General features: G+C 43.1%; 1 protein-coding gene across 1 annotated transcript in view; it reads left to right on the plus strand.

The window, feature by feature from the left end:
• CLUAP1 (clusterin associated protein 1) overlaps positions 1-19,437 on the plus strand; it is a 223,910-nt gene extending 204,473 nt beyond the window's left edge. Inside the window, exons 10-12 of the mRNA XM_082261862.1 lie at positions 13,923-14,036; positions 17,659-17,708; positions 19,220-19,437. Coding sequence (XP_082117988.1) covers positions 13,923-14,036; positions 17,659-17,708; positions 19,220-19,393 — 338 coding nt within the window. The 3' untranslated portion in view covers positions 19,394-19,437. The remainder of the gene's footprint in view (positions 1-13,922; positions 14,037-17,658; positions 17,709-19,219) is intronic.
• The last annotated feature ends 7,678 nt before the right edge of the window (positions 19,438-27,115 follow it).

A 27,115-nucleotide genomic window follows, 5' to 3' on the forward strand; every position in this document is an offset into this window, starting at 1 on the left:
ATGAGGAAGTATTACTTTACTGAGAGAGTAGTGGATGCATGGAATAACCTTCCTGCAGAAGTGGTAGCTGCAAATACAGTGAAGGAGTTTAAGCATGCATGGGATAGGCATAAGGCTATCCTTCATATAAGATAGGGCCAGGGACTATTCATAGGATTCAGATATATTGGGCAGACTAGATGGGCCAAATGGTTCTTATCTGCCGACACATTCTATGTTTCTATGTAGTTTGTGGCGTTACCCTTTGGTCTTGCCTCTCTCCTACTGCTCTGGTGGAAAAACTGGAAATCACCATATGAACTCTGAGGGAGTTCATCTGGATTCTGAATTTTCAGAAGTCTGCTCTGGTTCCATCCACCAAGCTCTACTATCTGGTTCTGACTCTGGACTTGGCCTTAGCCAGAGTGCTCCTTCCTCTGGACAAACGCCAGAAACTGCAGGCTGCGATTCGTCTCCTGCTGTCCAGCAGATGGTCATCCCTCCAGATTTGTATGCGGGTGCTAGGCCTGATGGTGTCTGCCTTTGAGGCGGTTCCCTTTGTACAGTTCCATGCGAGGTCCCTGCAAAGGGAGATTCTGACCAAATGGGACAAGACTCTGCAGTCTCTGGAGAATCAGATTGGGCTGAGCCAGGGACCGAAAGAAGCCATGATATGGTGGCTTCGTTCTACAGCGGGGCAAATCCTTCCTCCCCTTATATTGGACAGTGGTCACCGTGGATGCCAATAAGTGCAAATGAATCAGCGCTGCCTTGAAATAGCTTATAAAATGTTCTTAAGCAATCTATTAAGAGGATGTGTCAGTATTTGCATATTAACACCCTAAAAAGCGCTTATAATAAATATATAGATAAAATCAATATACATCAATTATAAAGTGCTCAACCGTGCTGTGTTTAGCAATCATATAGTTACCATATATTGTATAATCAATCTAAATAAATAATTGTGCTAAATATATCCATAAATAAACATAAATTATGTGAATTAAAAAATTATGTAAATTAAAAAATCTGTGAATAAATAAATAAAAAGTGACAAGTGCCAACGTGACTTTTCAAATATCTTCCTTCATCTGCTCAATAGTCCATGTGCAATACAGTTCATATGAATCATAAAGTGACCAGTGTCCAATGTGCAATTCTGTTCCACTCGTGATTTCACTGTGATCAGTGTTCCACACCATGCTCCCCTCTCTCCTCCCTACTTACCAAAGGTAGGCAGGGTTCAAGCCTTTAAAATAAAGTCTTGCACCTCCTTTCAGGGGTAGGGGACGCTCCAACTATTTCATTTTATACTCCAGGGTAATCTCCTCCACATCTCCTCGTTATCGCCATCATATAAAAAAACATGCTTCCATAGTGTAGTAAGTTTAAACTAAGCTTTTCATTTCCATTTCCTGGAAGGAGGTGCAAGACTACCCCTGTGGATATTATAATTTATGTATATTGATTTTATCTATATATTTATTATAAGCGCTTTTTAGGGTGTTAATATGCAAATACTGACATATCCTCTTAATAGATTGTTTAAGAACACCTTATAAGCTATTTCAAGGCAGCACTGATTCATTTGCACTCATTCACTTTCAAAGGAACTTTCCTTTTATTCAGCAGCAGCCCCTTCACCCAACCTTTTAACATAAGTGTATTTTCCTAAGCGCAGGTATACCCCCACTTTTTATAACCACGGATGCCAGCCTGTCTGGCTGGGGAGGCTTTCTCAGCAAAAACTCTGCTCAGGGTATCTGGACACTGGAAGAGTCCAGACTATCGATAAATGTCTTGGAACTCTGAGCGATCAGACTGTGTCTGGAACATTGGAGGGATAGTCTTCAGGGATGTCCAGTGCGCATTCAATCGAACAATGCCATGGCCGTGGCTTATGTCAATCACCAGGGGTGCACAAGAAGTGTCCTAGCAGCTCTGGAGTTAGCCGACATTCTAAGGTGGGCAGAATGGTTTGTTCCAGCCCTCTGTGCCGTACACAATTCCGGGGTGGAAAACTGGCAGGTGGATTACCTCAGTCAGCAGGTGCTGGACCAAGGGGAGTGGTCCCTTCATCCAGAGGTGTTTCATCAGTTGTGCCTCCTCCGGTTGGGCATCTCGAGGTGGATCTGTTGGTGTCCAGACTCAACAGAAAGGTGCAGAGTTTTGTGGCTCAGTCACGGGATCCTCTGGCGGACGCCACAGACGCGCTGTTGGCCCTGTGGGGTCAGTATCGTCTAATTTACGCCTTTCCTATCTAGCTTCTGCCAAGACTTCTACGCAGGATCGGGGCAGAAAGGATTCCGGTCATCTTAGTGCCCCAGACTGGCCTCGCCGGGCTGGTACGCTGATCTGGTATGGCTGGTCGCTGACGTTCCTTGGAAGCTTTCTCTCAGGACGGATCTGCTGTCCCAAGGACCAATCTTCCATCCTGCTTTACAGTCACTGGCTTTGACGGCTTGGCTGTTGAATGCCAGGTGCTGATGGATAGAGGTTTGGTGATTCGAACGCTGTTAAAAGCTAGGAAATCAACTTCTAGGAAGATCTACCATCGCACGTGGAAGAGATACATTGCGTAGTGTGAGTCTCTTGGGGGTTCATCCTCGTTCTTTTTGGGTGACTCGGATCTTGACCTTTCTTCAACGGGGGGTTGAGCAAAAACTACCCATGAGTACCATCAAGGGCCAGGTATCGTCCTTGGCGGTCTTCTTTCAACGGCCCATGGCCACACACCCCCTGGTGCGTACTTTTCTTCAGGGAGTTCAGCACTTGGCTCCTCCAGTGCAGTCTCCGTCACCGCTTTGGGACCTCAGATGTTGTGCTCTCAGTCCTCCAGAAGCCTCCTTTTGAGAATCATTGGGAGATTCCCCTGCTTACACTATCCCAGAAGGTGGCTATCACCTCTGCACGCAGGGTGTCCGAATTGGTGGCGTTATCCTGTTGTTCACCTTACTTGGTGGTTCACAGACAAAGGATTGTCTGCTTCCTCTACGACCATTTCCAGATGGATCAGACAAATGGTGGTTCAGGCCTATTCCATCACAGGTCAGGTTCCTCCTTTGCCTGTCAAGGTACATTCTACTCGGGCGCTCATTTCCGCCTGGGCCTTCCGTCATCAGGCATCAGTGACGCAGGTTTGCAAGGCGGCCACCTGTTCGTCAGTGCACACTTTCACAAAGTTGGTGGAGTGGAAGTGTTGGCATCTGCGGATGCTTCCATTTACCGCAAAGTTTTACAGGCTACTGTTTAGAGGACCTAGTCCTCTTTGAGGGTGTATTGTTCTTTTCAGGTGGGCTCCAGTTGTTTTGGTTGCGCTCCTGTGTACCTGGTTAGCTATAGTTGGCTATAGTTTAGCCTTGGGAAATTCTTTTTTGCTGTTCTCACCCCTCAAGTTTAACACTGCTTTAGAATGTCCCAATGGTTAAGAAGTTCAGGAACTGTATCTGTCAGTGAATGAAAGAGAAAATGGGATTTTTGACTTGCCGTAAAATCCATTTCTCTGATGTTCATTGACGGACACAGCACAGCACTGTGGAGTTGTAATTCTTCTTCTGGTTGTAACAAAACTGAGTACCTATAGCTATACCTATGAGTACCTATAGCAGGAAGAGCAGGGAGAGGGAGTATACCCCCTGGGACTGTCCATAGGCATAGCCAGACTTTTTTCCAACCTAGTGTCCTACTCCTGTAGGGGGCAGTATAACTTAGTGGTTAAGAAAATCAGGAGCTGGGTCCATCAATGAACATCAGAGAAATGAATTTTACGGTAAGTCAAAAATCTGATTATTTCAGATTTTTAAGTAAAGGTGATATGAATGGCAAAACATTTAGCCAAGGTTTCTATGGTAACAATCACATTCACGTCAATAGACTTAAAGCACATATGTTTGACAATAATATTTATTGAGTTTTCACCAATTTACAGGACAGCAACAGAGATAATGCATAGTCTTTATGTTGTGCCCAAAATAGCAATGTGTATGTATAGAAGGCCTTTACAAGGCTATCGTTCAACGTAATGAGACAAATATATCAGTCTGTTCCTGCATTCACAATGTGCACTTGAAAAAACAATCCCAGGGATATCTCATCCCAGAACTGGGGGCTAGGGGCATAATTACTTGAGAGAGATGTAGCCCCTGTGGAGGGCAATCAGAAAACAGGAGAGGAACAGTATCTACAGTGCATCTGGAAAGTATTCACATGCTTCACTTTTTCCACATTTTGTTATATTACTTATTGTAAAATGGATTAAATTCATTATTTTCCTCAAACTTCTACTAATACCCCATAAAGACAACGTGGAAGAAGCTTTTTTGAAATATTTGCAAATTTATTAAAAATAAAAAACTAAAAAAAATCACATGTACATAAGTATTCACAGCCTTTGCTCAATACTTTGTTAAAGCACCTTTGGCACCAATTACAGCCTTCGATCTTTTTGAGTATGATGCTACAAGCTTGGCACACCTATTTTTGGGCAGTTTCTCCCATTCTTCTTTGCAGGACCTCTCAAGCTCCATCAGGTTGGATGGGCAGCATCGGTGCACAGCCATTTTCAGATCTCTCCAGAAATGTTCAATCTGGGTTCAAGTCTGGACTCTGGCTGGGCCACTCAAGGACTTTCAGAGTTGTCCCATAGCTAATTCTTTGTTATCTTCGCTTTGTGCTTAGAGTAGTTGTCCTGTTGGAAGATAAAACTTCGACCCAGTCTGAGGTTCAGAGCACTCTGGAGTAGGTTTTCATCAAGGATGTCTCCTGTACGTTGTTGCATTCATTTTTCCCTTGATCCTGACTAGTCTCCCAATTCCTGCCGCTGAAAAACATCCCCTCGAATAATGCTGCCACCACCATGCTTCACTGTAGGGATGGTATTGGCCAGGTGATGAGTGGTGCCGGGTTTCCTCCAGACATGATGCTTGCTATTCAGGTCAAAGAGTTCAATCGTTTCAGCAGACCAGAGAATTTTGTTTCTCATGGTATGTGAGTCCTTCAGATGCCTTTTGACAAACTCCAGATGGGCTGTCATGTGCCTTTTACTTGGGAGTGGCTTCCGTCTGGCCACTCTTTCATACAGACAGGCTTGGTTTGTGCTCTGACATGCATTGTTAAATTTGGGACCTTATATAGACAGGTGTGTGCCTTTCCAAATCATGTTCAATCAACTGAATTTACCACAGGTGGACTCCAATTAAGTTGTAGAAACATCTCAAGGATGATCAGTGGAAACAGGATGCACCTGAGCTAAATTTTGAGTGTTATGGCAAAGACTGTGAATACTTATGTACATGTGATGTTTTTTGTTTTTTATTCTTAATAGACTTGCAAAGATTTTAAACAAACTTCTTTCAAACTGTCATTATCAGGTATTGTTTGTAGAATTTTGAGAAAAATAATTGATTTAATCCATTTTGGAATAAGGCTGTAACATAACAAAATGTGGAAAAAGTGAAGCGCTGTGAATACTTTCTGGATGTACTGTGAATAAAGGTAGAATTTTTTTTTTTACCTTCATGCTTTCTCTGGATAAAGGTAAAAAAATCTGTGTACAGCTTCCCCCTTTATACTTACTTGAGCCCAATCTTGATTCAGGGCTGTGTCCGAGAGCAGCACCTCTCTTTGCTCGCTTTCTCTTTCCTCTCTGGGGATTGAAGCAGCTGCAGGATCTATTGGCTTCAAGTGCTGTCAATCACAGCCTGTGAGAAGAAAGCAGGGGCAGGGCTTAGCCATGCTGTTTGTGCCAATGGACACACGGCACGACTTGGGAGCAAGCCCACACGAGTGCCCCCATACCAAGCTGCTTGCTATGGGGGCACTCAGAGGGGAGATGGAGCCAAGAGTGCCAGCATGGGACCCAAGACAAGAAGGATTTGGGCTGCGCTGTGCAAAGACAGAGCAGGTAAGTATGACCTGTTTTTTATTAAAAAAAGAATTGAGAATCATTTAGAATCACTGTAAAATCAGCATAGGGAATGAATTAGAAGGCATAACAGGAAATAGGGTAGGTAGAGGATAAGTGGTAGAGGAGTGGAGGGAAGGAATAGCCAGTGCTCATTGGAATGGGTTGAGCACACGTTTTTTCATACAATTTTAATCCCTTGTATGTTTGTCATATACACACAAACCATCTCCTGTATTTGGCAGGTGGGTTTACAGCAGGTTATGTTGGCAGACAGGAATCAGTGGAAAATACCATATTCCTTGTTCCCGTACGCTTCCTTCTCTTCACATGACTGGTACCCCAAAGCCACTTCACTTCGCTGGTCAGTCATTTGCAGCTCTTTGATGTCATCATGTAGAATGCAGGGCCAGCAGTCCTACATTGGCTTACCCCCAACCTGGAGTGCAAGACAGCGGAGGAGAGTGTTGGCTGCTAGGGGAGGCTTACCTGCTTTGCAGGTTTTTTAGTAAAGGTGAACTAACCTTTTAAGGTAGGTGTTTTGATTATTCCCAAACAAACAAGTATTTATTACTTGCAATGCAGGGGGGACATCACTGCATGGGTAAAGTTAAAAGCAGCTTGAAGTTGGACCTTAAAATTAAAAAAAAAAAAGCAAAATATATAACATTTGCTAAGTACTATTGGCTAAGTACTTCTGGTGACACCCCCTGGAGGGTCAGAGAAAAGGACAGGAACTGGTAGAGATCTCAGTTCTCATCCTACCATTGAGGCCATAAAATCGCTCAAGGGGAACCGATCATACCTGTTCAGCTTCTGAAACTAAGGTAATAGCAGGACCGTTTTAATGCAAGTATTTCATTCTTTATTCTCATACTTCTAAATTGCTGTATTGTGTCTCTATTTCATTGTAACCCATTTTTCTGTAAATATTTTTATTCGCACCAATTTTAACCTTTCTTATAATTAAACCTTATTTTGAAAAGTGTTAACTTGTCTCTAAGCTCTTGAAAGCAAACTGACCCAAAGAACCTGCCTCCTGAGAGCGCTACTGTTAGGATAAATCCTCCGGACATGCCTGTCTGCATGTGACAGAGCGTGTTACGGATGATTATCCTAAAGTCATAATTGATATTTCTAAAATTACGAGCGTCCTCTGGGCTCATTATAAACGTAGAGGTGGTGGCAGAGAAAGGGTTAATTGTTTAATTAGCCCGGTGACAATCGCTCTCAGTCTGCTGGCATCTAGATTGTGGTCCCGCAAGCTGGACAATCTGTGTGCTGGGTGCAGCTGAGAGTGGCATTGTTACGCAAGTGACCGCAGGGTGTGGGATTGCCTGGTCTTGGGTCACGAGGTGGATGAGAAGGCTAGGGGTCTGATACCCGCCACCGTCACAGAGACTACCCCCCTTGGGCCGTTTACACCCACTAATCTGTCAGCCCAAAACGAACGTCTCTAATCTCTCAGCCCGCTGGATGTGCGGCAATACTGTATGTACCGTAGTTTCGGCTACATACAGTATACCGGGCTGAGCCAATCATGGCGGGCGATGTATTCTAATAATTCAAAGCAAGCTCGGATTGGCTGAGTCCGAGGTTGTAACATAATCAGCCCGCCTCTCTGACTCCGCTAATCTGAGCAGGCTTTGTATTCGTTAACAGAATACATCGCTCACCGTGATTGGCTCGAAGCTACGGTATTACCTCACATCCAGCGGGTTGAGAGATTAGGGACGTTTGTTTTGGGCCAACTTGGACCAAACTAACTTAGTAAAGTAGTCCTCACGTTTTTATACTCCGTGTATAAGATGACCCCCCCCCCCGATTTTTGGGGGAAGTTTTTAAGGTTAAAAAGTCGTCTTACACGCCAGCAGATGCGGTAAGTGTATACTCTCTTCTTTTACAAGGTATGACTTAATTTGTTGTCTTTAATATAGTGACGTCTCTTTAATCCCTTTTTCTTTGCCAGGGTAGATATTTGAATGATGGATTAAATGCCCATTATTTACCCAGTGCTGTTTATAAATGGCACTAAATTAGTAGCTATTGTGTGGCTGTTCCACTTTCTAGTCTCTGTATACCGAGCTGCCATTAGAAGGCTTGATACACATAGATATTGTATATACCATGTGATTGCTGTGATTGGTCATCACAGTGATCACATACTGTTGTTTACAGTCTTGATCCCTCTTCTTCCTCCTACAACAGTTCTACTTGTGAAAGGGGAAAGCATGAATTAATCATCAGCAGCTTAACCCTTTTATGCCCCCTCCTCTCCCACACATATCTTTATACTGTCCCTCTAGTGATTTGTATATTAACCCCTCGCCTCCCTTATCCTGCACAGCTGAACATATGCATCTTCCTTTCCATCCTGACACTGTATGTGACCCGCACCCTCAGTCTGTGTGTGACCTATAATGCTGCTGTATCCAGTGCATCATTCCCCAGCTCACTGATTTACCCCCTTGATACCAGCTTGTTTCTTTATGTGTACAAAAAAGTGGCAACCACCCCAACTTATAACTAGCCTTTGCATTAACCACTTGCCGACTGCCTAACGAAGATTTACGTCGGCAGTCAGCCCCTCACAGGCAAAGCGACGTACGGTCTACGGTCTACATTGCTAGCCTGTGATGCTCTAGGGAGTGAGCGTCACTCACGGACCCCCCCCCCCCCCCCCCCCTGCGCGTGTGCCCGGCGGACCCGATGTCCGCCGGGCACTCACGATCGTCCGTTAGAGCGGGAGAAAGGCAGGCGGCTAATGTAAACACAGCAGCCTGTCATTCTCCCCTGTGTAAGAATGGAGATCACACGGTTCTACTATGTAGGACCGTTGATCTCTGTTCTTACACCAGTAGCCACATCCAATCACAGTAAGCATCACGCCCCTAGGGACACACTTAACCCCTCCCTCTCAAATAAAGTTAACTCCTTCCCTGCCAGTGTCATTTTTACAGTAACAGTGCATATGTCTAGCACTGATTACTGTAGTAATGTCACTGGTAACCCAAAAGTGTCAAAAATGTCAGTCAAGGGTCCGATCTGTCTGCCGCAATGTCGCAGTACCGCAAAAAAAATCGCAGATCGCCGCCATTACTCGTTAAAAAAAAAAACAACAAAAATTACAAAAATCTTTCCCTTAGTTAGTAAACGCAATAACTTTTGCGCAAACCAATCAAAATACGCTTTTTGCGATTTTTTTTTTTTTTTTTTTTTTTTTACCAAACATAGGTAGCATAAAACAAATTGGCCTAAAATGTTAAAAAAATTTGATTTTTACTTTTTTTTGGGGGGGAATTTCATATAAAAAAATGTGAAAAATATTGTTATTTTTGCAAAATTGACGCTCTTTTTTTGTTTATAGCGCATGATCAAAAAATCGCACAGGTGATCAAATACCACCAAAAGAAAGCACTGTTTGTGGGAAAAAAGGACGTCAAATTCATTTAGGTACAGCGTCGCACGACCGCGCAGTTGTCCGTTAAAGTCATGCAGTGCCGAATCGCAAAATAGGCCCTGGTCAGGAAGGGGGTAAAAGCTTCGGGGGCTTAAGTGGTTAAAGTGCACATGGAAGGCCAACACGTCAGAAACAAAGATTTTCCAGCACATTTACCAGCTAGCCTGCAAAAAAAAAATACCCTGTCTGACAATTTATATTAAGAACAGGGGGTTTTATTTGCACACATTTGCTAATATATATTGCAGTGCCTACACCGGGGGTTCTTCTGTGTACTTTAACTCCTATAATTCCAGAGTCTCCTAATTGGAGCACCTATAGCTGTGGATAGATTAATGGCAGGGTCTGTTTTTTTAATGCAATCTTTATTTTAAATTTTTAAACAGTACAAGGAATAAAGTAGGAAGAGTCAATCAGCATCCATAAGAGCAGGTCTCGTCTGTTTTGTACAAGTGAAAACATCAATATCTCAACATCCTATGTCCCAAACTCTCATCTAAAGAGAGCAGACCCCCCGTACATTGGGGAAACGGGCATAACAACACGGGAGCTTATCTGAAACATTTTAAAGAAAAATAAAGGAAAAAAAAGAGGGAAAAGGAGAGAGGATAGAGAATATCACAAACACAATTAGTGCAAACAGTGGCCTGTTGACGCTGTCAGAAATGCACCGGTGAAGCAAACAACCAAGGGCTAGTTTGGGGAGGTCTCACATGGCGACCAGATGTCATGGCCAGCCACTCGTGAGGCAAAACCATGTATAACAGCTGAGTGCCCTTAAGCCTCCTGTGGGCGTCAACCTGACAGTGGGTGAAATAGAAAAAAATTGACTTTCATAGAGCACGAGCGAGACCGACCACTAGCTTAAACGGAGTAGAAAAGGACCTCTAGTGTTCAGCCATGACAAAATAAAATAAATAAGAAAAACACCACAAAGTAGAGTACTCCAAAATATATAGGACAAAAATATCGCTGGGGTTCTGAAATGTGTCAACCACACCTAGTTAACGGATTGATAAAAAGGAAAATGGAGGAAAAAAGTAATAAATCATTATTGTTGGTGCGCCTGGACAAGGTATTGGAATGTAGGATCTGCTAGGGCCAGCAGGGCAACGTCCAAGCTCCTTCATGAGGCCAAAATAGAATCAAAATGCTCCTGAGTACCCTTGCATGTGGTGATCCACTCTTCCATTTCCATGATCTCCGTCACCTTCCCAGTCCAATCCTTTTGACTTGGAACATATAAGCTCTTCCAATGGAAAGGTATAAGACGTTTCTGCAGCCATGAGAAGATGAGGGAGAGCTCTACGTTTATAATGGGATAGGGGATAGTGGGGATGTGAAGTAGAAAGTGTTTCAGGGAGAAGGGAAGATCTATGTCTAGGATTTCCATTATGTGTTTATGGACAGTTGCCCAAAAAAATTGATATCGCAGGGCAATCCCACCAAATATGGAGAAATTTACCTCTTTGGCCACATCCCCTCCGACACAGGTTGGAAACGGATGGGTAAATCCGGGCGAAGGGGCGCAAGCACACCATACCATCTCGTCAACAACTTATAACTATTTCCTGTGTCCTAGTCCACTGAACTGGAATGTAAAGATGTTGCAGTTGCTCATCAGTAAACTCACACTAGAGGTCACATTGCCATTCCCTGATGTATAGCGGCTTAGAGCTGTAGGGGTGGCCGAAGCAAGCAGCTTTTAGAGGACCAAAACCATATGGGGTTTTGGGTCCCTGGCAGCCCACAGGTGTTCAAAATTTGTGAGAGTAGACCTGATCTGGGCTAGGTGGTGTTGTGTGAAAATGAAGTTATGAAGCTGGCGATACTTCAGAAAGTCTAAAGGGTAGCAAGTGAGGCCAGAGTACCACCCTCCATGAAGCAGGATAGGCTAACATCCCTGTCGCTCACACAAGGTCCAAAAAAGGACAGCTTCTCTCCGAGGAGAAACTTCGGAAAGCCCCCTACTAGTGCCAGCGGTGAAAGGGGAGGGGCCAATGCAAAGGACCTTTTCAGTCTATCCCAAACTTTGAGGACAGAAACAGTCAATGGGGAAATCCAATCTGAAAGACCTCTATTGCCCAAAGGGACCCAAGGTGCGTATGACAAATTCCAGCCTGCAATAGTATTTTCGACGGGAAAGCTTAGAAGAAGCATGGAACTTCTAGTTAAGAATTTGCTGCAGTACTGCTCAATAGTGTTGTACGTCCAGTATATCCAAACCCCCTGTCCACTTGGACTGTTTCAGTATAGCCGTGGCAAGTTGGGATCTCTTGCCATTCTAAACAAATTAAATAAAAGGGCAGGGGGACAGGCAGCATTTGCAGGAGAAAAAGTATCCGGGGCAAAATAATTAATAATAACGTTAGTACGACCTATCCAGGTGAAAGTCACTCTATCCCACCACTGTAGACCCCAGCGAATCTTAATAAGTAGGGGGGCATAATTATGAGTATACAGGGAATCCAAGCAGTCAGTGGGTTGGACTCCCAGATAGCCTAAAGAGGTGGACATCCAGGTAAAGTAGAAAGCATTATTGAAAGCAGTAGTGAGACTGCATAATTTATCTTGAAATTGGACACCTGGCCATAATCGTTTCATTCCTCCAGCAGGTTAGGCAACGAGACAAGGGAGTCAGTAACATGAAAATGTATATCATCAGCATATGCCAAGAGTTTTGTGTTCTGTTCATCCCACTGATACTCCCCTGATTCAGAATGGCTTAGATTTTCTAGAGCAACGGCTCTAGAACCACTGCAAACAAGAGAGGCGAAAGTAGACACCCCTGTCTCGTGCCCTTCTGGATGCGGAATACTGGGGAAAGGGAGCCATTAACTTTAACCTGAGCAGTAATAATAATTTTTAATAATAATGTTTTGCAGGAAGATACAATCCTTCCCCTCTTTTAGGAGAACCGTAATGTGTGCTAGTAGGTGAGGTCATGATCGGGGCGTGGTCAGAGATGGTGATCTGCTCGATAATGGAATCAATTGGAAGGTCCAGGGTGCTGTGGTCCACAAACAGGTTGATTCTGGTATAGGTATCATGAACGTTGGAGTAGTAGCTGTAATCCCTTCCGGAAGTGTGTAGGGCCATCCAGCCATCCACCAAAGCAAGATTTACGAAAATGCTTTAGAAAAGTGTAAGAATGTGTAGGGTGATTCGCAGAGGTGTCTAGGGAAAGATCTAGGCTTGCATTAAAGTCCCTTCCCAGGACCAGCCTATCCTCCTTGAAATCTGCTAAACGTTCACCTGTCAATCCTAAATGAACAATTTGTGACACGACAGCACATGAGCAGGATGACTTTGGCCAAAGTCATTCAGAATTCTGCGCATGTGCCGCTGCCACGAGTGACTAGTTCAGGGCTGACCTGTAAATATCATTAGTGTGTGTAATCAGTAGCTCCATTGTTGATATTTACATGTTGGTCCTGGGCAGCGGCCAATAGGGTCGTTTTATGCTGTACATATATAATTTTAGCACAAAGATTACATGTGTACAGTATGTAAGCAACTTTTTACACAGGATCCTGCTGGCTGCAAGTTCCTGCACAGATCAGTGCAACTGTGTGAATTCTGCCTTAATCTCCTTGGCATGTCCAATGACTGGTTTACAGGCAAAGCAGGGAGCATTGAATGCTGGGACTTGTTGATCACAGAAGAGCACTTCTTGTGTATTCATTTCCCCACAGGAGCCTGAAAAGCCAGTTAATGATGAAAGCGGCCACCATTATGGTTCATTTTAGCAACAGAGCTAAGTTAGGTGGCAAAATCTTGGTTTATGTGGAAAAAACTTAAACTATTTAGTAATAGTAATTTATTAAAGAAGAAGTATAGCCAAAGCTTTTTTGGCTGTACTTCTCTTATGGATCACAGGAGTGCAGTTAGCTCTGCACTCCTGTGAACAGTTTTCAGCCAACAGCAGGCCGCTGTTAGTTGGCATCCCAGAGCTTGTCCAGGCTCTAAAAAGACTCTGACCACATGGTTGGGATCGACACAGAACCCTGGACCAGCACCTGGCTTAGCCACTCAGCGAGGCGCTGAGAGCCTGAGCCAGCCCCTCCCGCCTTCTCCACAGCCCAGTGCTCCAATGAGCACTGGGGGTGCAGAGCAGAGAACTGGTGACTGACGGTCATGGCTCTCAGCTCAGAGCGGAGGGGAGAACTGATCAATCAGCGGTGTTTGATCGCTCAATTCTCTGTGCAGAGGCACCATTGGATCAATGTTGCATAAATTTAGAGGAGTATGATTTTTATTCTACAGCCCATATTTCTCTTTTAAGTGTGCTTTGCTCAAACAATATTAGTAAAACAAAGGTGCAGTTGTCCTTTAAGATTTACATCTACTATTCCTATGGAGATTGTATTAAACATTTTTGTTGGAGGTGAATTTCTTATTACATTTATCGAGGCCAAGTTTATGGCTCAGAGGCAGAATTCTGATATAGGACTCCAAACCATTTAATGCAGTGCAGTCCAGTTCAGCTATGTATGTCTATGTGGAAGCAACTACATTTATGTTGACACTACATTACCTCTCTGACACCTCACATATCTTTCTTTTTCACCCAACCAGACAGCAATGAAGATTCAGACAGTGAGATCCAGGAGGACGAGGGCTCTGATGATATGGAAGATGATGACAGGAGACCAGGGAAGATACCGATGGGGAGAGGGATGATGTCTCAAGGTATGTACAATGTGAACATGTCACATCGCAGCACCCATAGAGAGAAAATAAGTACTAGAATAACGTAGTAACTACATAATAACTAGCCCAGAGGCAGCTGCGGTCCCCATCTGATCTACAGTGACATTGATGTTACATAAAGGTGTGTTATACTTGGCATCTGCTCTCAGTGCCTCGCCTGACAAGCTATTAATTTAAAAGGTATACTTAAAGAGGATTTATTCTTTTCAATAAAAACCTCAGATGCGTCTGATATGACACTGACACCAAACAGCATCAACATTATTTGTTTTCCCTCTACCCAAAATAGCTAATCTTGTAGGTGGAAAATGATTTTGCTAACTCAGGTGAGCCTTTCCTGTTAATGTTGCAGCACTTAGTTCTTTTGCATCCCGGATTCCAGACAGTGCACACATGCTGGATCCGGCTATAGTGAATAATTGCCAAATCACACTTAGGTCAGTGAATGAGCCCTGGTAGGCACAGATCATGGACTCTTATTAGAATACAGGCTGTGGAAGAACGAAGTGCCACAAAATGAAAATACTTGCTCATCTCTGGGCACCAGACAGCTAGGTGTTCTTTTTTTTCTGCATCTGAGGTTTGTAAGCCATTGGGGTTTTATTAAATTTATTTATATGGAAACAAACCCATCACAAATACATAAAGCCAGCTAGAACTAGTGGGACTTTTGTGCTCCAGATAATAATAGTTTTTTTTTTTCTATCAGCTGTTTCAAACCACAATCTCTATATGTTAAAAAACACCAGCTTTTCACATGACTTGTAGTGATACTTGTTTCTTATATGGCTAGTTATGATGATGATTTTAACAGTCTGGCAGAGAGGATATGGGGATGTATTGGGCAATACATTGGGGGTCCTTAATGTTAAAGAGGTTAAGAACTACTTTACAGTGATCCTGACCTGACATAAAACGTGCATCAGGGGTCAATGCTGCTTGAAGTGGTTGTAAACCTCAGACATTAAATATGAATGAAGCATATTCCTCTATAGTGTGTACTTGTCTCAATCCAGCGTCACTTTTGTTGCTGCTTCGTTCCTCTGCTATTAATAAGAATCACTTCTGACAGGTTTTCCTGACTCCAAGAGAAAAATGGTGACAGGGGAGGGACCTCTAGCTCATTGACAACCTCAGCTCTGTTCCTGTGTGTTGTGTGGAGGGGGTGTTCCTTTCCTTCCCTTTCCATTCCCTTCCCTCCAATCAGCTCTCGGATATCTGTTCACTGAGCTCTGCAATGTGTAATTTCAGCTTTCCGCCTTTTTTTCTGAACTTTCAGACAAGCTTTAAAATTCAGGACTGAACTGATGTAGAGAAGAAAGGGCTGCAGATAGACAGGTACAACTTATGTAGAAGGATTTGTTTCATTTCTGTGTATCACCTGAGGGCAGTAACTTCACTCAGTATATGTAAGGGTTTACAACCACTTAACCGGTTGCCGACCGCCGCACGACTATATACTGCGGCGGTCAGCTCCGGCCAGGCAGAGTGACGTATCGGTACGTCACTCGCCTGTCACTGACTTGCGAGCCTATCGCGGGCGGGCGCGCGCCTGCCGAGGCGCGCGCCCGCCGCGGCTCGTTCACAGGCAAGTCAGTGCGTGTGACCGGCGGACTCGATGTCCGCCAGTCACACTGCGATCGCTCCTGTGAAGGGAGAAAGACAGAGCAGCTTGTGTAAACAAGCTGCCTGTCAGTTCTCCCTGTGTAAAAGTGAAGATCTGTCCGTTCTACTATGTAGAACGGTTGATCTTTGCTTTTACACCAATAGGAAAGTCCCTACACAGTTAGAATCACGCCCCTAGGACACACTTAACCCCTCCCTGTCCAATAAAGTTAACCCCTTCCCTGCCAGTGTCATTTTTGCAGTAACAGTGCATATATATAGCACTGATTACTGCAGTAATGTCACTGGTACCCCCAAAAGTGTCAAAAATGTCAGTCAAGGGTCCGATCTGTCCGCCGCAATGTCGCAGTACCGAAAAAAAATCGCAGATCGCCGCCATTACGCGTTAAAAAAAAAACCACCAAAAATGACAAAAATCTTTCCCTTTGTTAGTAAACGCGATAACTTTTGCGCAAACCAATCAAAATACGCTTTTTGCGATTTTTTTTACCAAACATATGTAGCATAAAACAAATTGGCCGAAAAATGTTAAAAAATTTTGATTTTTACTTTTTTTTTGGGGGAATTTCATATAAAAAAATGTGAAAAATATTGTTATTTTTGCAAAATTTACGCTCTTTTTTTGTTTATAGCGCGTGATCAAAAAATCGCACAGGTGATCAAATACCACCAAAAGAAAGCTCTGTTTGTGGGAAAAAAAGGACGTCAAATTCGTTTAGGTACAGTGTCGCACGACCGCGCAATTGTCCGTTAAAGTCACGCAGTAAAAAATCGCAAAAAAACCCCTGGTCCTTTAGCAGCCAAATGCTCCGGGGCTTAAGTGGTTAAAGTACAGGCATCTTATGACACTTGCAGCTTCCTGTGTTAAGCCGGCCGTAGATGGATTCAAATTTTGCTGGTTTAGCAGGAATTGGCCAAATTTCTAACTATCTATGGGCAGGCTGCTTGGACAGAAGTTGATCTGTCAATCGACTTCTGTCCAACCAGCCTGTCAAGTTTTTTTTTTTTTGCCCGATTAGTGCCGCTGACTATAGCTGTCAATATTGATTGATGTATTTTGCCGGCAGGGAAGGCTCCCCTTTGTCAGAATACAATAGCTAAGCAGGACGGATTCCCCCATCCACATCAAATGTGTGAATGGAGGGAATTCGCACATTTGTGTTCCAAACCCGCTAGGTGAATAAAATAAATGTATTCTGTATGGCCTGCCTTATTCTTCAAATAAATTCTTGGATCCTAGATACAGACTGCATTTATGGCCTCAACACACAGCTTCTCCCTGAGCCCTCCCTGAGCCCTAATCAGAAGGTGTACCTGCTGAAGATACGTTTTCCTATAACATCACTATACCACTGTTTATTGTTTTCTTTAAAGCTGAACTCTAGCTTTACTTTCTTGCACAGTTGTCTTGGCTTCTTTCCTGTACCGGAATTGCATTCTCTGATTTCACTGCACACTGTGAGCATTTTACAGTGTACATTGGAAGCTTTAGCAAGTCAGACCTTCCCTGGCCCACTTATTTAAGTCATTGGATGGAGGCTCAGTACTACCTGTGGGTATTTCCAAGGACAGTCTTCCTAAGAATTCGTATGCCTGTAGACTAACTTTCACCCATCAAAGCATTTTTATGTGTGTGTAACTTCTTCCAAGAGCCCGCCCACTGCTTGTATAGGAACTAAGGGCCAATATTGAGGCAAGGTACTGTGATGATTTCCAAAAGCTATATACAGCACTCTGCCAGCCTTCCTACCAGCCACGATCTATCTGTCTGCAATGCATGGAAAAGCACCAGAAGATATTATGACTGGGTCTAAAATAAGGTATGTAATGGAAACAGGTTTTATTTAAATGTCAGAGAGGAGGCAGGAACCAGGGAAGGTAAACTATAAGTAAAATAAACTTCAGCTTTACCCATTGTAGTGTGCAGATTGGTGAAGCACCTGTAATCTAAGGAAACCAATTTGTGTTTCTACAGGAAGGGAAGCACGTTTTGTGGGAACAATGGACGGTGGAGACAGTGACGAGGTATGTGTCATTAAGAGGCAGCAACATTCAGACAGTCGTAGTCCATTAGCCATTTACAAAAGGAAAGATAACAAACCGTTAAATGGACATTATTTATTTGCTTTGTTAGATTAAAAAAAAATTGTCTTTTTGACAGCTTGTAATAAATCGAATGTATACTTATTATGTGCTATACTGCTATCTAGTGGCTGGTCAGGTTACTACAAATAGGTTTACCTTAGGAGGAAAGGAATAAATTGGTAGAATAAACGCCATGGGTGGAAATTTCTGTGCACTGTGATTATTTTGATGCATTATGGAATTCAGCAGTCTCATACAGAGCTTAATTCACTAAGTTATACAAAGGTTTTATACTTCCGTGACATTATTTTTAGCCATGTAACTTTTCTTTTCAGTTCTAGTTGCTGAAAATAATGGCATGTAGTGATCAATATAATGTATTGAGCCTACATGTATAAACAAAGGCCAGCACAGCCAAAACTGTTTTAGGTGGAGTCTGGTGGGTGGAACTTCCTACTGACTTTACTAACTTTTTGAGGACTCCAGCCATGACCTCTCCATACCTCAGGGAGTGAATAAAGCCTTGTACAGGCTTTGTGCAGAATTGGTGACAAAGTTCTCGCTATCAGAATTTCCAGATCATTGACAGGAGCATTTGACTTGCAGGTGACCTGCGTTTCACCTGCTTTTACTGAGTTTCACAATCTGGTAGACTTCTATTGGAATGCAAAACCCTGTTGAAGTGAACAAAGGCCAACACAGGCCCTTGCTAATTTAAAAGTTAAAGGTGTTTTAACACACCAGTATGTTCAAAACACTGAAATACCAGTTTGAGCTGGACTGACCTAAAAGAGCTGCATTCCAGGTTTATATTAAAGACACAAATGAATGCAACTAGGAATTCAATAATAAACCATTGAATGCATTGTTTGTAATGGATCTAGTGTAAGAACCTCAGCCTGGAGAGTGACAGGCAGAACATGGAAGAAAGATAAACATGGGCTTTAAATAATAGTTTCTCTCAATAGCTGGTTATGCCAAGTTTTGCTTTTTTTTCCGTGCTGTCAGTATGTGGAGGCGGGAGCCAGTCCTGCCACGGTACATAACCCTGAAGCCATCAGCGAAAACAAGCAGGTTGGTACATGCTCTCCTGAATAGTTCCTCCCACAGTCCCTCTCAGCACAACAATTGTAAGCAAACCATTTTGCTGCTTGCAGCAAAATGGGTAAATTGTCTGTGGTGCCCACAGCTACCAATAAAATACTAGCTTTGATTTGCTAGCCGTTTGAATGTTTTGGCCAGTTGATGGTTTTTCTCCCTCGCCTTATTATAGATTGTCCAAAACCCTCACCCTGTGTACCCATGGCCTCCGTCTGCATCCCACATTCCCAGCCAGGAGTCTCCTAGAATCATAGTAGTTGTAGATATAGGTCAATCCTTTGCATCATGGGAAATTCTCTTTTTGGTGTACCGTCATTTGCTTTTGTACCATTAATGACGTCTTCACACAGGATGGCCTAGATGACAGTGAGATGGATGTCGATGATGAAGATGATGATGATGAAGAGGAGGAAGACGAAGAGGATGAGCTCATTAGGACAATGGGACCAAGAAAAGAGCTGGGCAGACCCAGCAGAAAAACAAGACAAACCCAGTCATTTGTAGAGCATGACAGTGACTTCTAGAGATGGCCGTCCCTGCAGCAGTTCCCACATGTGTGTATATCCACCTAAAATTAAGAATTGTGTTTATATATTCATATTTCTGCTGACATTCGCCATGAATACATGTCAGAGGTATCATTCATCACTCGTCTATTAAACCTGTGATTCCCACAGATGCAGAAATGATTTCCTAGTTAGAGGGGTCGTTATATTGAACTAGTTTATCAATATTGTGTGTCGGTATAATGTCAGGAGTGAATAGGGAGCATTTGTGAGTCCTGACAATAAATTGTTTTTATTTTCTCTTCTACGCAGCATTTGTTGCATTTTGCTGAGGTTTACAGAAAAGGGAAGAACTAAGAATGAATAGACTGCATGCGATCTTATATTAGAGCAAGCTCTTATGTGCAACTCCTCTCTCTCCAGAGACCGCAGCCTCCCTTATCTGCTGTCAGTTTATCATATCTTCAACAGTGTTCACCTAATCGATTTCTCTGAAGACTGCTGTAATCATTAGTCGGAGCTGGAGATATTTGGCTGTCAAAAGTCTTCTGGGAAATTGTGGTGTGACATTGAATCATGACTGGTGGATCAGTGGCACTTGATGGTGAATTAGGAGATGGACCAGATGTTCCCCCATTCCTTCACCCCCAGTTATGTTATAGGGAGCCTAGTAATTGCTAAGTGTGCAGAGCTGCTTAATTGATTTCTGTCTAAAATGAAAAAACACCACAAGATGCCCACTATAACCTCTGATAAACAAGAAAAGCCTCTTATGTGCCCCTCTCTGATTTAGTTTGACCTTGTTAAACAAAAATTGGCCTGACTTCATGGCGAAGCCCCGCCATTTGCTATTACCTCTGGCAAATGAAACAGTTTTATTGGTCAGTAGAATGAAAGTTGGAAGGTTTAGCTACAAAGTCCATGAAAATCGGGCCCCAGTAATGCTATGAAACTACTTCAGAGGGGGCACATAACACATTGGCATGTTATAGTGTCTGCTCTTAGGCAGGACATTTAATGTATTTTACATAGATTGACCAAGATGATTGGGGTATTTAAATTGCCAACATCCCTTGATAGATATCATAGACCAAAAAACCCTTATAGGGAAATTAATTTTCCTATAGAAGTGGGATTTTAAGGGCAGATTATGAAACTACATATACATATCAAAAATATATTTTATTGAATTTAATTTATATACACAAATGAATAAATACCATTTAAAACCATAGAAAACGTAATTTCATACATACAGCTGCAAGGAAAAGTATGTGAACCCTTTGGAATGATATGGATTTCTGCACAAATTGGTCATAAAATGTGATCTGATCATCATCTAAGTCACAACAATAGACAATCACAGTCTGATTAAACTAATAACACACAAAGAATGAAATGCTGCCATGTTTTTATTGAACACACCATTCACATAAACATTCACAGTGCAGGTGGAAAAAGTATGTGAACCCTTGGATTTAATAACTGGCTTAACCTCCTTTGGCAGCAATAACTTCAACCAAACGTTTCCTGTAGTTGCAGATCAGACGTGCACAACGGTCAAGAGTAATTCTTGACCATTCCTCTTTACAGAACTGTTTCAGTTCAGCAATTTTCTTGGGATGTCTGGTGTGAATCGCTTTCTTGAGGTCATGCCACAGCATCTCAATCGGGTTGAGGTCAGGACTCTGACTGGGCCACTTCAGAAGGCGTATTTTCTTATGTTTAAGCCATTCTGTTGTTGATTTACTTCTATGCTTTGGGTCATTGTCCTGTTGCAACACCCATCTTCTGTTGAGCTTCAGCTGGTTGACAGATGTCCTTAAGTTCTCCTGCAAAATGTCTTGATAAACTTGGGAATTCATTTTTCCTTCGATGATAGCAATCTGTCCAGGCCCTGACGCAGCAAAGCAGCCCCAAACCATGATGCCCCCACCACCATACTTCACAGTTGGGATGAGGTTTTGATGTTAGTGTGCTGTGCCTCTTTTTCGCCACACATAGTGTTGTGTGTTTATTCCAAACAAATCAACTTTGGTTTCATCTGTCCACAGAATATTTTGCCAGTACTGCTGTGGAACATCCAGGTGCTCTTGTGCAAACTGTAAACGTGCAGCAATGTTTTGTTTGGACAGCAGTGGCTTCCTCTGTGGTATCTTCCCATGAAATCCATTCTTGTTTAGTGTTTTATGTATTGTAGATTCGCTAACAGGGATGTTAGCATTTGCGAGTGACTTTTGTAAGTCTTTAGCTGACACTCTAGGATTCTTCTTCACCTCATTGAGCAGTCTGCGCTGTGCTCTTGCAGTCATCTTTACAGGACGGCCACTCCTAGGAAGAGTAGCAGCAGTGCTGAACTTTCTCCATTTATAGACAATTTGTCTTACCGTGGACTGATGAACAGCAAGACTTTTGGAGATACTTTTGTAACCCTTTCCAGCTTTATGCAAGTCAACAATTCTTAATCGTAGGTCTTCTGAGAGATCTTTTGTGCGAGGCATCATTCACATCAGGCAATGCTTCTTGTGAAAAGCAAACCCAGAACTGGTGTGTGTTTTTTATAGGGCAGGGCAGCTGTAACCAACACCTCCAATCTCCTCTCATTGATTGGACTCCAGTTGGCTAACATCTCACTCCAATTAGCTCTTGGAGATATCATTAGTCTAGGGGTTCACATACTTTTTCCACCTGCACTGTGAATGTTTACATGGTGTGTTCAATAAAAACTTGGTAACATTTCATTCTTTGTGTGTTATTAGTTTAAGCAGACTGTGATTGTCTGTTGTTGTGACTTAGATGATGATCAGATCACATTTTATTACCAATTTGTACAGAAATCCATATCATTCCAAAGGGTTCACATACTTCTTCTTGGAGCTGTAACTGTATGATGTTCCCGGTTACTGTACATGATTTTTGGATATATGCATCCTTTCTGGAATATATTCAACAGTAGTTGGGGATCACCACTTCTCAACAAACACCTTAGTACAAGTGAAGTATCTGTACAAGTGATGCATTGGAATATGTATGAAATGACATTTTCTATGTTTTTAAATGGTATTTATTCATTTGTGTATATAAATTAAATTCATTAAAATATATTTTGATATGTTTATGTAGTTTCATAATTTGCCATTAAAATCCCACTTCTAGAGGAGAATAAATTTCCCTATAAGGGTTTTTTGGTCTATGGACATTTACTTTCTAATGATTTGAAATGCAATGCGTATTTATTATAACCAACACTCCAGCAATAGGACCTGAGAAGTAATTCTTCTCATTTTCTAATCTTAGCCAGGCCAACAAAATGGCAGACTGCACAGATTGGAGCTGATAGGCACACTTTTCCTTATGTCTGCCATGCTTATGTTTTCCCCTAGATCCTGTGTGCTACAGACAGCAATGGGCCTCTTGTACAAAAGTCCGAAGAAGGAATGCGTTGACGTGGCGCTAGTAGCCAGGCAGAGCCCTGCTTTTCTGACCTGTGTGAGTGCTGCAATCAATTTTCCTGTCCAACTCAAATGTGTTCTGCTCCCCCTTTTATGTAAATCTGTTTTTATTTAAAGTACAACAGTTTTGTTGTCTAATTATTTTATTTACAATAAATATAATTTGTGATCTTTTCATATACACATATCAGTTATAATAAATACTGTTTTTTTAAAGTGTGTGTAAACGCGAACAATGAAGTCCTCTTATTTGCCCATTTTCATCTGTTAAACATGCGACTGGAAGCTTTTTGTTATATCTGTTGATAAGTGTAAATATGAATTCTTGTCAGCTGATAACTTCCTGCTCTCTCTGCTAGTGCTGAGTGTTATCAGATACAGGGGTAGATTTACTAAAGGGAAATAGACTGTGAACTTTGCAAGTGCAGTTGAAATCCTTTTCCCCAGAGTTTAGGGAATGTGGTGAAGCTTCACGTTGTCAAAAAATCCCCAATCAGATACAAGGAAAATACACAGTATTTGTTCTTGCACATGATTGGATGATGGAAATCTGCAAAGCTTTGCCACATTCACAAAGCTCTGGGGAAAATGAGTGCAGCTGCATTTGGAAAGTGCACAGTCTATTTGCTACTTTTGTTATAAAGCAGAAAAGAGGAAAAGGTGTTCTGTAGTCCTGCCTTAAGGTAACAACATACAGTAGGGTGAGTGAATAAATGTGTTACTGGCAGATTCAGCAGGTGAAAAAGTAAAAAATGAAAAATTATGAACCTATAGCAGTGATGGCAAACCATGGCACCCCAGATGTTTTGGAACTACATTTCCCATGATGCTCATGCACTCTGCAGTGTAGTGGAGCATCATGGGAAATGTAGTTCCAAAACATCTGGGGTGCCAAGGTTCGCCATCACTGACCTATAGCATCTAAGAACTGGTAAGCTGCTGTATATTAAGTTTTTGCACTTAATTTCTTTTATCAAGATAACACAAGCTTTTAAGACCCAAAACTTTATTCATGACTGCCACTTAAAAGAAAACATTAATAGTTTTCGGTCAGTTTTATTTAACATTTTTTAAATATTTACACATTTATAGGTTGTTTGCATTAAATTGTGATGTTAGGATTAAACATTTAAAGTGGAATTACAGTCAAATTCTAAGTAAACCTAAACCTATTCCCATCCCCATTCGAAGACTGTTCTATCTACCCTGTTAAGAAAAGATGTCAATACTTACCTATTGTGAAGCCGGTTTGGTCACATGATCGAGATCTCAAGTGCCAGCTTCAGTGTAGAGGAGAAGCAGCGACAATGGCTGCAAAACCTGATGTCACCTATAGACTTATGCTGGCCATACACTATACGAAAAATCTTTCAAACTCATGTTTGAAAAAAAACGAACACTCGGCCGTGAGAGCAAATGGTCGTGCCATAATGTAATGACTGATAAATCTTTCAATGGACAAAAAATTAATCTGTTTTTTGTTCCTTTTTTTTTTCATATCTACCTAGTGCAGTGGTTCTTAACCTTGTTGGAGGTACTGAACCCCACCAGTTTCATATGCGCATTCACCGAACCCTTCTTAATTGGAAAAATAAAATATGATTTTTTCAAATTCAAAACATAGGTATATATTATTTTAGGTATATATTTATACATAGGTGCACAAAATGAACAAAACCATTAAGAACAAAGAACACCATTAAAACATGATTTTCACACAAAAACATAATAATGAATATTTACTGCAAATTAGTGTGACTTCTGCTGTTGTCTTTCAGAGACCAGTTCAGAAATGCGCGGCTTTATCTTGGCAAGTGCCACTCTCATGTCATTTTCGCAACAAAGTCTGTTCCTTTTCTTTGTTTTTATGTCCAGCATCTCCCCTTACAGCAGGCCAGGGTGAGGTGAGGTCCCGTCCCCCATATAGATCACCCCCTTTACAGTAGGCCAGGGTGAGGGGTATCTATATGGGGGACCCCGGACTCACCTCACCCTGGCCTGCTGTAAGGGGGAGATCTATATGGGGGACGGGACCTCTCCTCACCCTGGCCTGCTGTAAGGGGGGATCTATATGGGGGACCTGGTCCCCCATATAGATCCTCCCTTACAGCAGGCCAGGGTGAGGTCCCCCATATAGATCCCAGGTCCCCCATATAGATCCCCCCTTACAGCAGGTCAGGGTGAGGTCCCGTCCCCCATATAGATCTCCCACCCCCCTTACAGCAGGACAGGGTGAGGTGAGGTCCGGACCCTGGCCTGCTGTAGTGGGGAATCTATATGGGGGACCCCAGAGTGACCTAACCTCACCCTGGCCAGCTGTAAGGCGGGGATCTATATGGGGGACCCCAGAGTGACCTAACCTCACCCTGGCCTGCTGTAGGGGGGGATCTATATGGGGGACCTCACCTCACCCTGGCCTACTGTAAGGGGGGATCTATATGGGGGATCATGTCCCCCATATAGATCCCCCCTTACAGCAGGCCAGGGTGAGGTGAAGTCTCGTCCCCCATTTAGATCTCCCCCCTTACAGCAGGCCAGGTTCCTCATAAAATACATCCCCTTTACATAGTCTTCTCAGTGTTCTCACACAGTCAGTCAGACAGTCAGTCACTAGACTAGTACAGCCAGTACTACTCCGGTACTACCTTTTTTTCCAACTGTGTCCCGACTCCCGATCACAGGCTAGGTTTTCCTCCTGCAGGCTGCAGCACCACTGTCACCACTGGCTCTCTGGCCTCTCACCTGCTGGCTTCTTCTGCTGCTGCGGCTGCCTGGCCTGGTGGTTCTCTCCCGTGCTGCGCTGGGCGGCCACTGCTCGGGTTGGTCCCTCCCCCAGACAGTCCCCCCCCCCACCACTCCACAGTGGGCGACGCCGGCTCCGGCTGGATCGGATTCAGCCGGGAGCCGAGCTGCACAGCCAGCAGTGAGAGTGAGCCAGGGGCAGAGAGACCTGCGAGTGCGATCAGACTCAGCGGGCAGCGGCGGCCAGCCTATCATGACAGAGTGAGTGACATGACACTGCGGAGCGGATGCGCCCCCCCAGATGTTGCGCCCGGTGCAGCCGGCCCCCCCTGCACCCCCCCACGCTATGCCACTGGATGTTATGTATTTCCATGATAACGGCGCGGAGCGGGAGCAGAAGGACATGCCCGAAACTGGAGAAATAGTCCCTGACAGCGAAGTGGTACTAGCGGAGGGTGTGCCGAACCCTCGAGACTGACCCACCGAACCCCTGGGGTTCGATCGAACCCAGGTTAAGAACCACTGACCTAGTGCAAACAGTTTTTTACGAGAGACACATTAACCTTTCAATTTATTGTTTGTTCGGTAGAAAATTTCCAAACTTCTCCTTCGTCTCTTCGGCTCAAAAACATCACAACCGATTACTGATTTGTGCCCATTACCTGGCCAAAAAACGAAAGAACTGTCCAAATGGCCGAATTTTGGCTGATTTTTCGTATAGTGTATGGTCAGCATTACTATGGGGCATCCGTTGTTGGCTGTCCCTCCACACTGAAGTCGACACTGCGACCCGATCATGTTACCAGACCGGAGCGGCTTCAGAATCGGTAAGTATAGACATCTTCTATTTTACCGTGAAGATAGAATAGTCTTAGAACAGGGTGGAAATAGATTAGGCTTGGGTGGAATTTGACCGAAATTCTACTTTAAAGCCCACCTCTCTCCAGATATTTTTTTTTTTTGGATTGTGTAGGGTAGAGTTACACATTTCTGTTTTTTATTTGATGCCATATTGGGGAGATTTTGCCTGATTTTTGTACCTATGACACCCATGAATGAAATGGGAGGTATAGTTATGACAGGAAGGCGCAAACGACAAAAAAAACATTGCCAGAGAAAATTAGGGGAAATCTTTCCATTAGGGACCCTTCTGTGTTGTATCAAAAACAACATAAAACAGTTTGGCTTCCCTTCCATGGCCCTGAGCATTGCAGTCTTTATAATAGACAGCCCAGCAGTAGCTGATCACTTTTGTACTCTTTTCTCTCAAACTCCCAATCTATGCAGAGACAGGAATGAAGGGGGTCACATCAACAGGACCCACAATTTGTGTTCACACATTAAAAATCAAACCTGCAGTTTTTGGCCAATGCAGTGCACAGATGTGAACTAGAACCATTAAAAACAATGGCAAAGCTGTAAGCATGCATTGACATGTGTAACTGAGGTGATTAGAACACCTGCCAGGTTTTTATTGCTTTCTGTGTCCCTGTTAGGAAGATTCATCCTCTCTATTTGTCCCGGTGATCGTTATCAGTGAAACAAA

Source organism: Pelophylax lessonae (genome assembly GCF_965119305.1).
Source record: "Pelophylax lessonae genome assembly, chromosome: 6".
Lineage (NCBI taxonomy): Eukaryota > Metazoa > Chordata > Amphibia > Anura > Ranidae > Pelophylax > Pelophylax lessonae.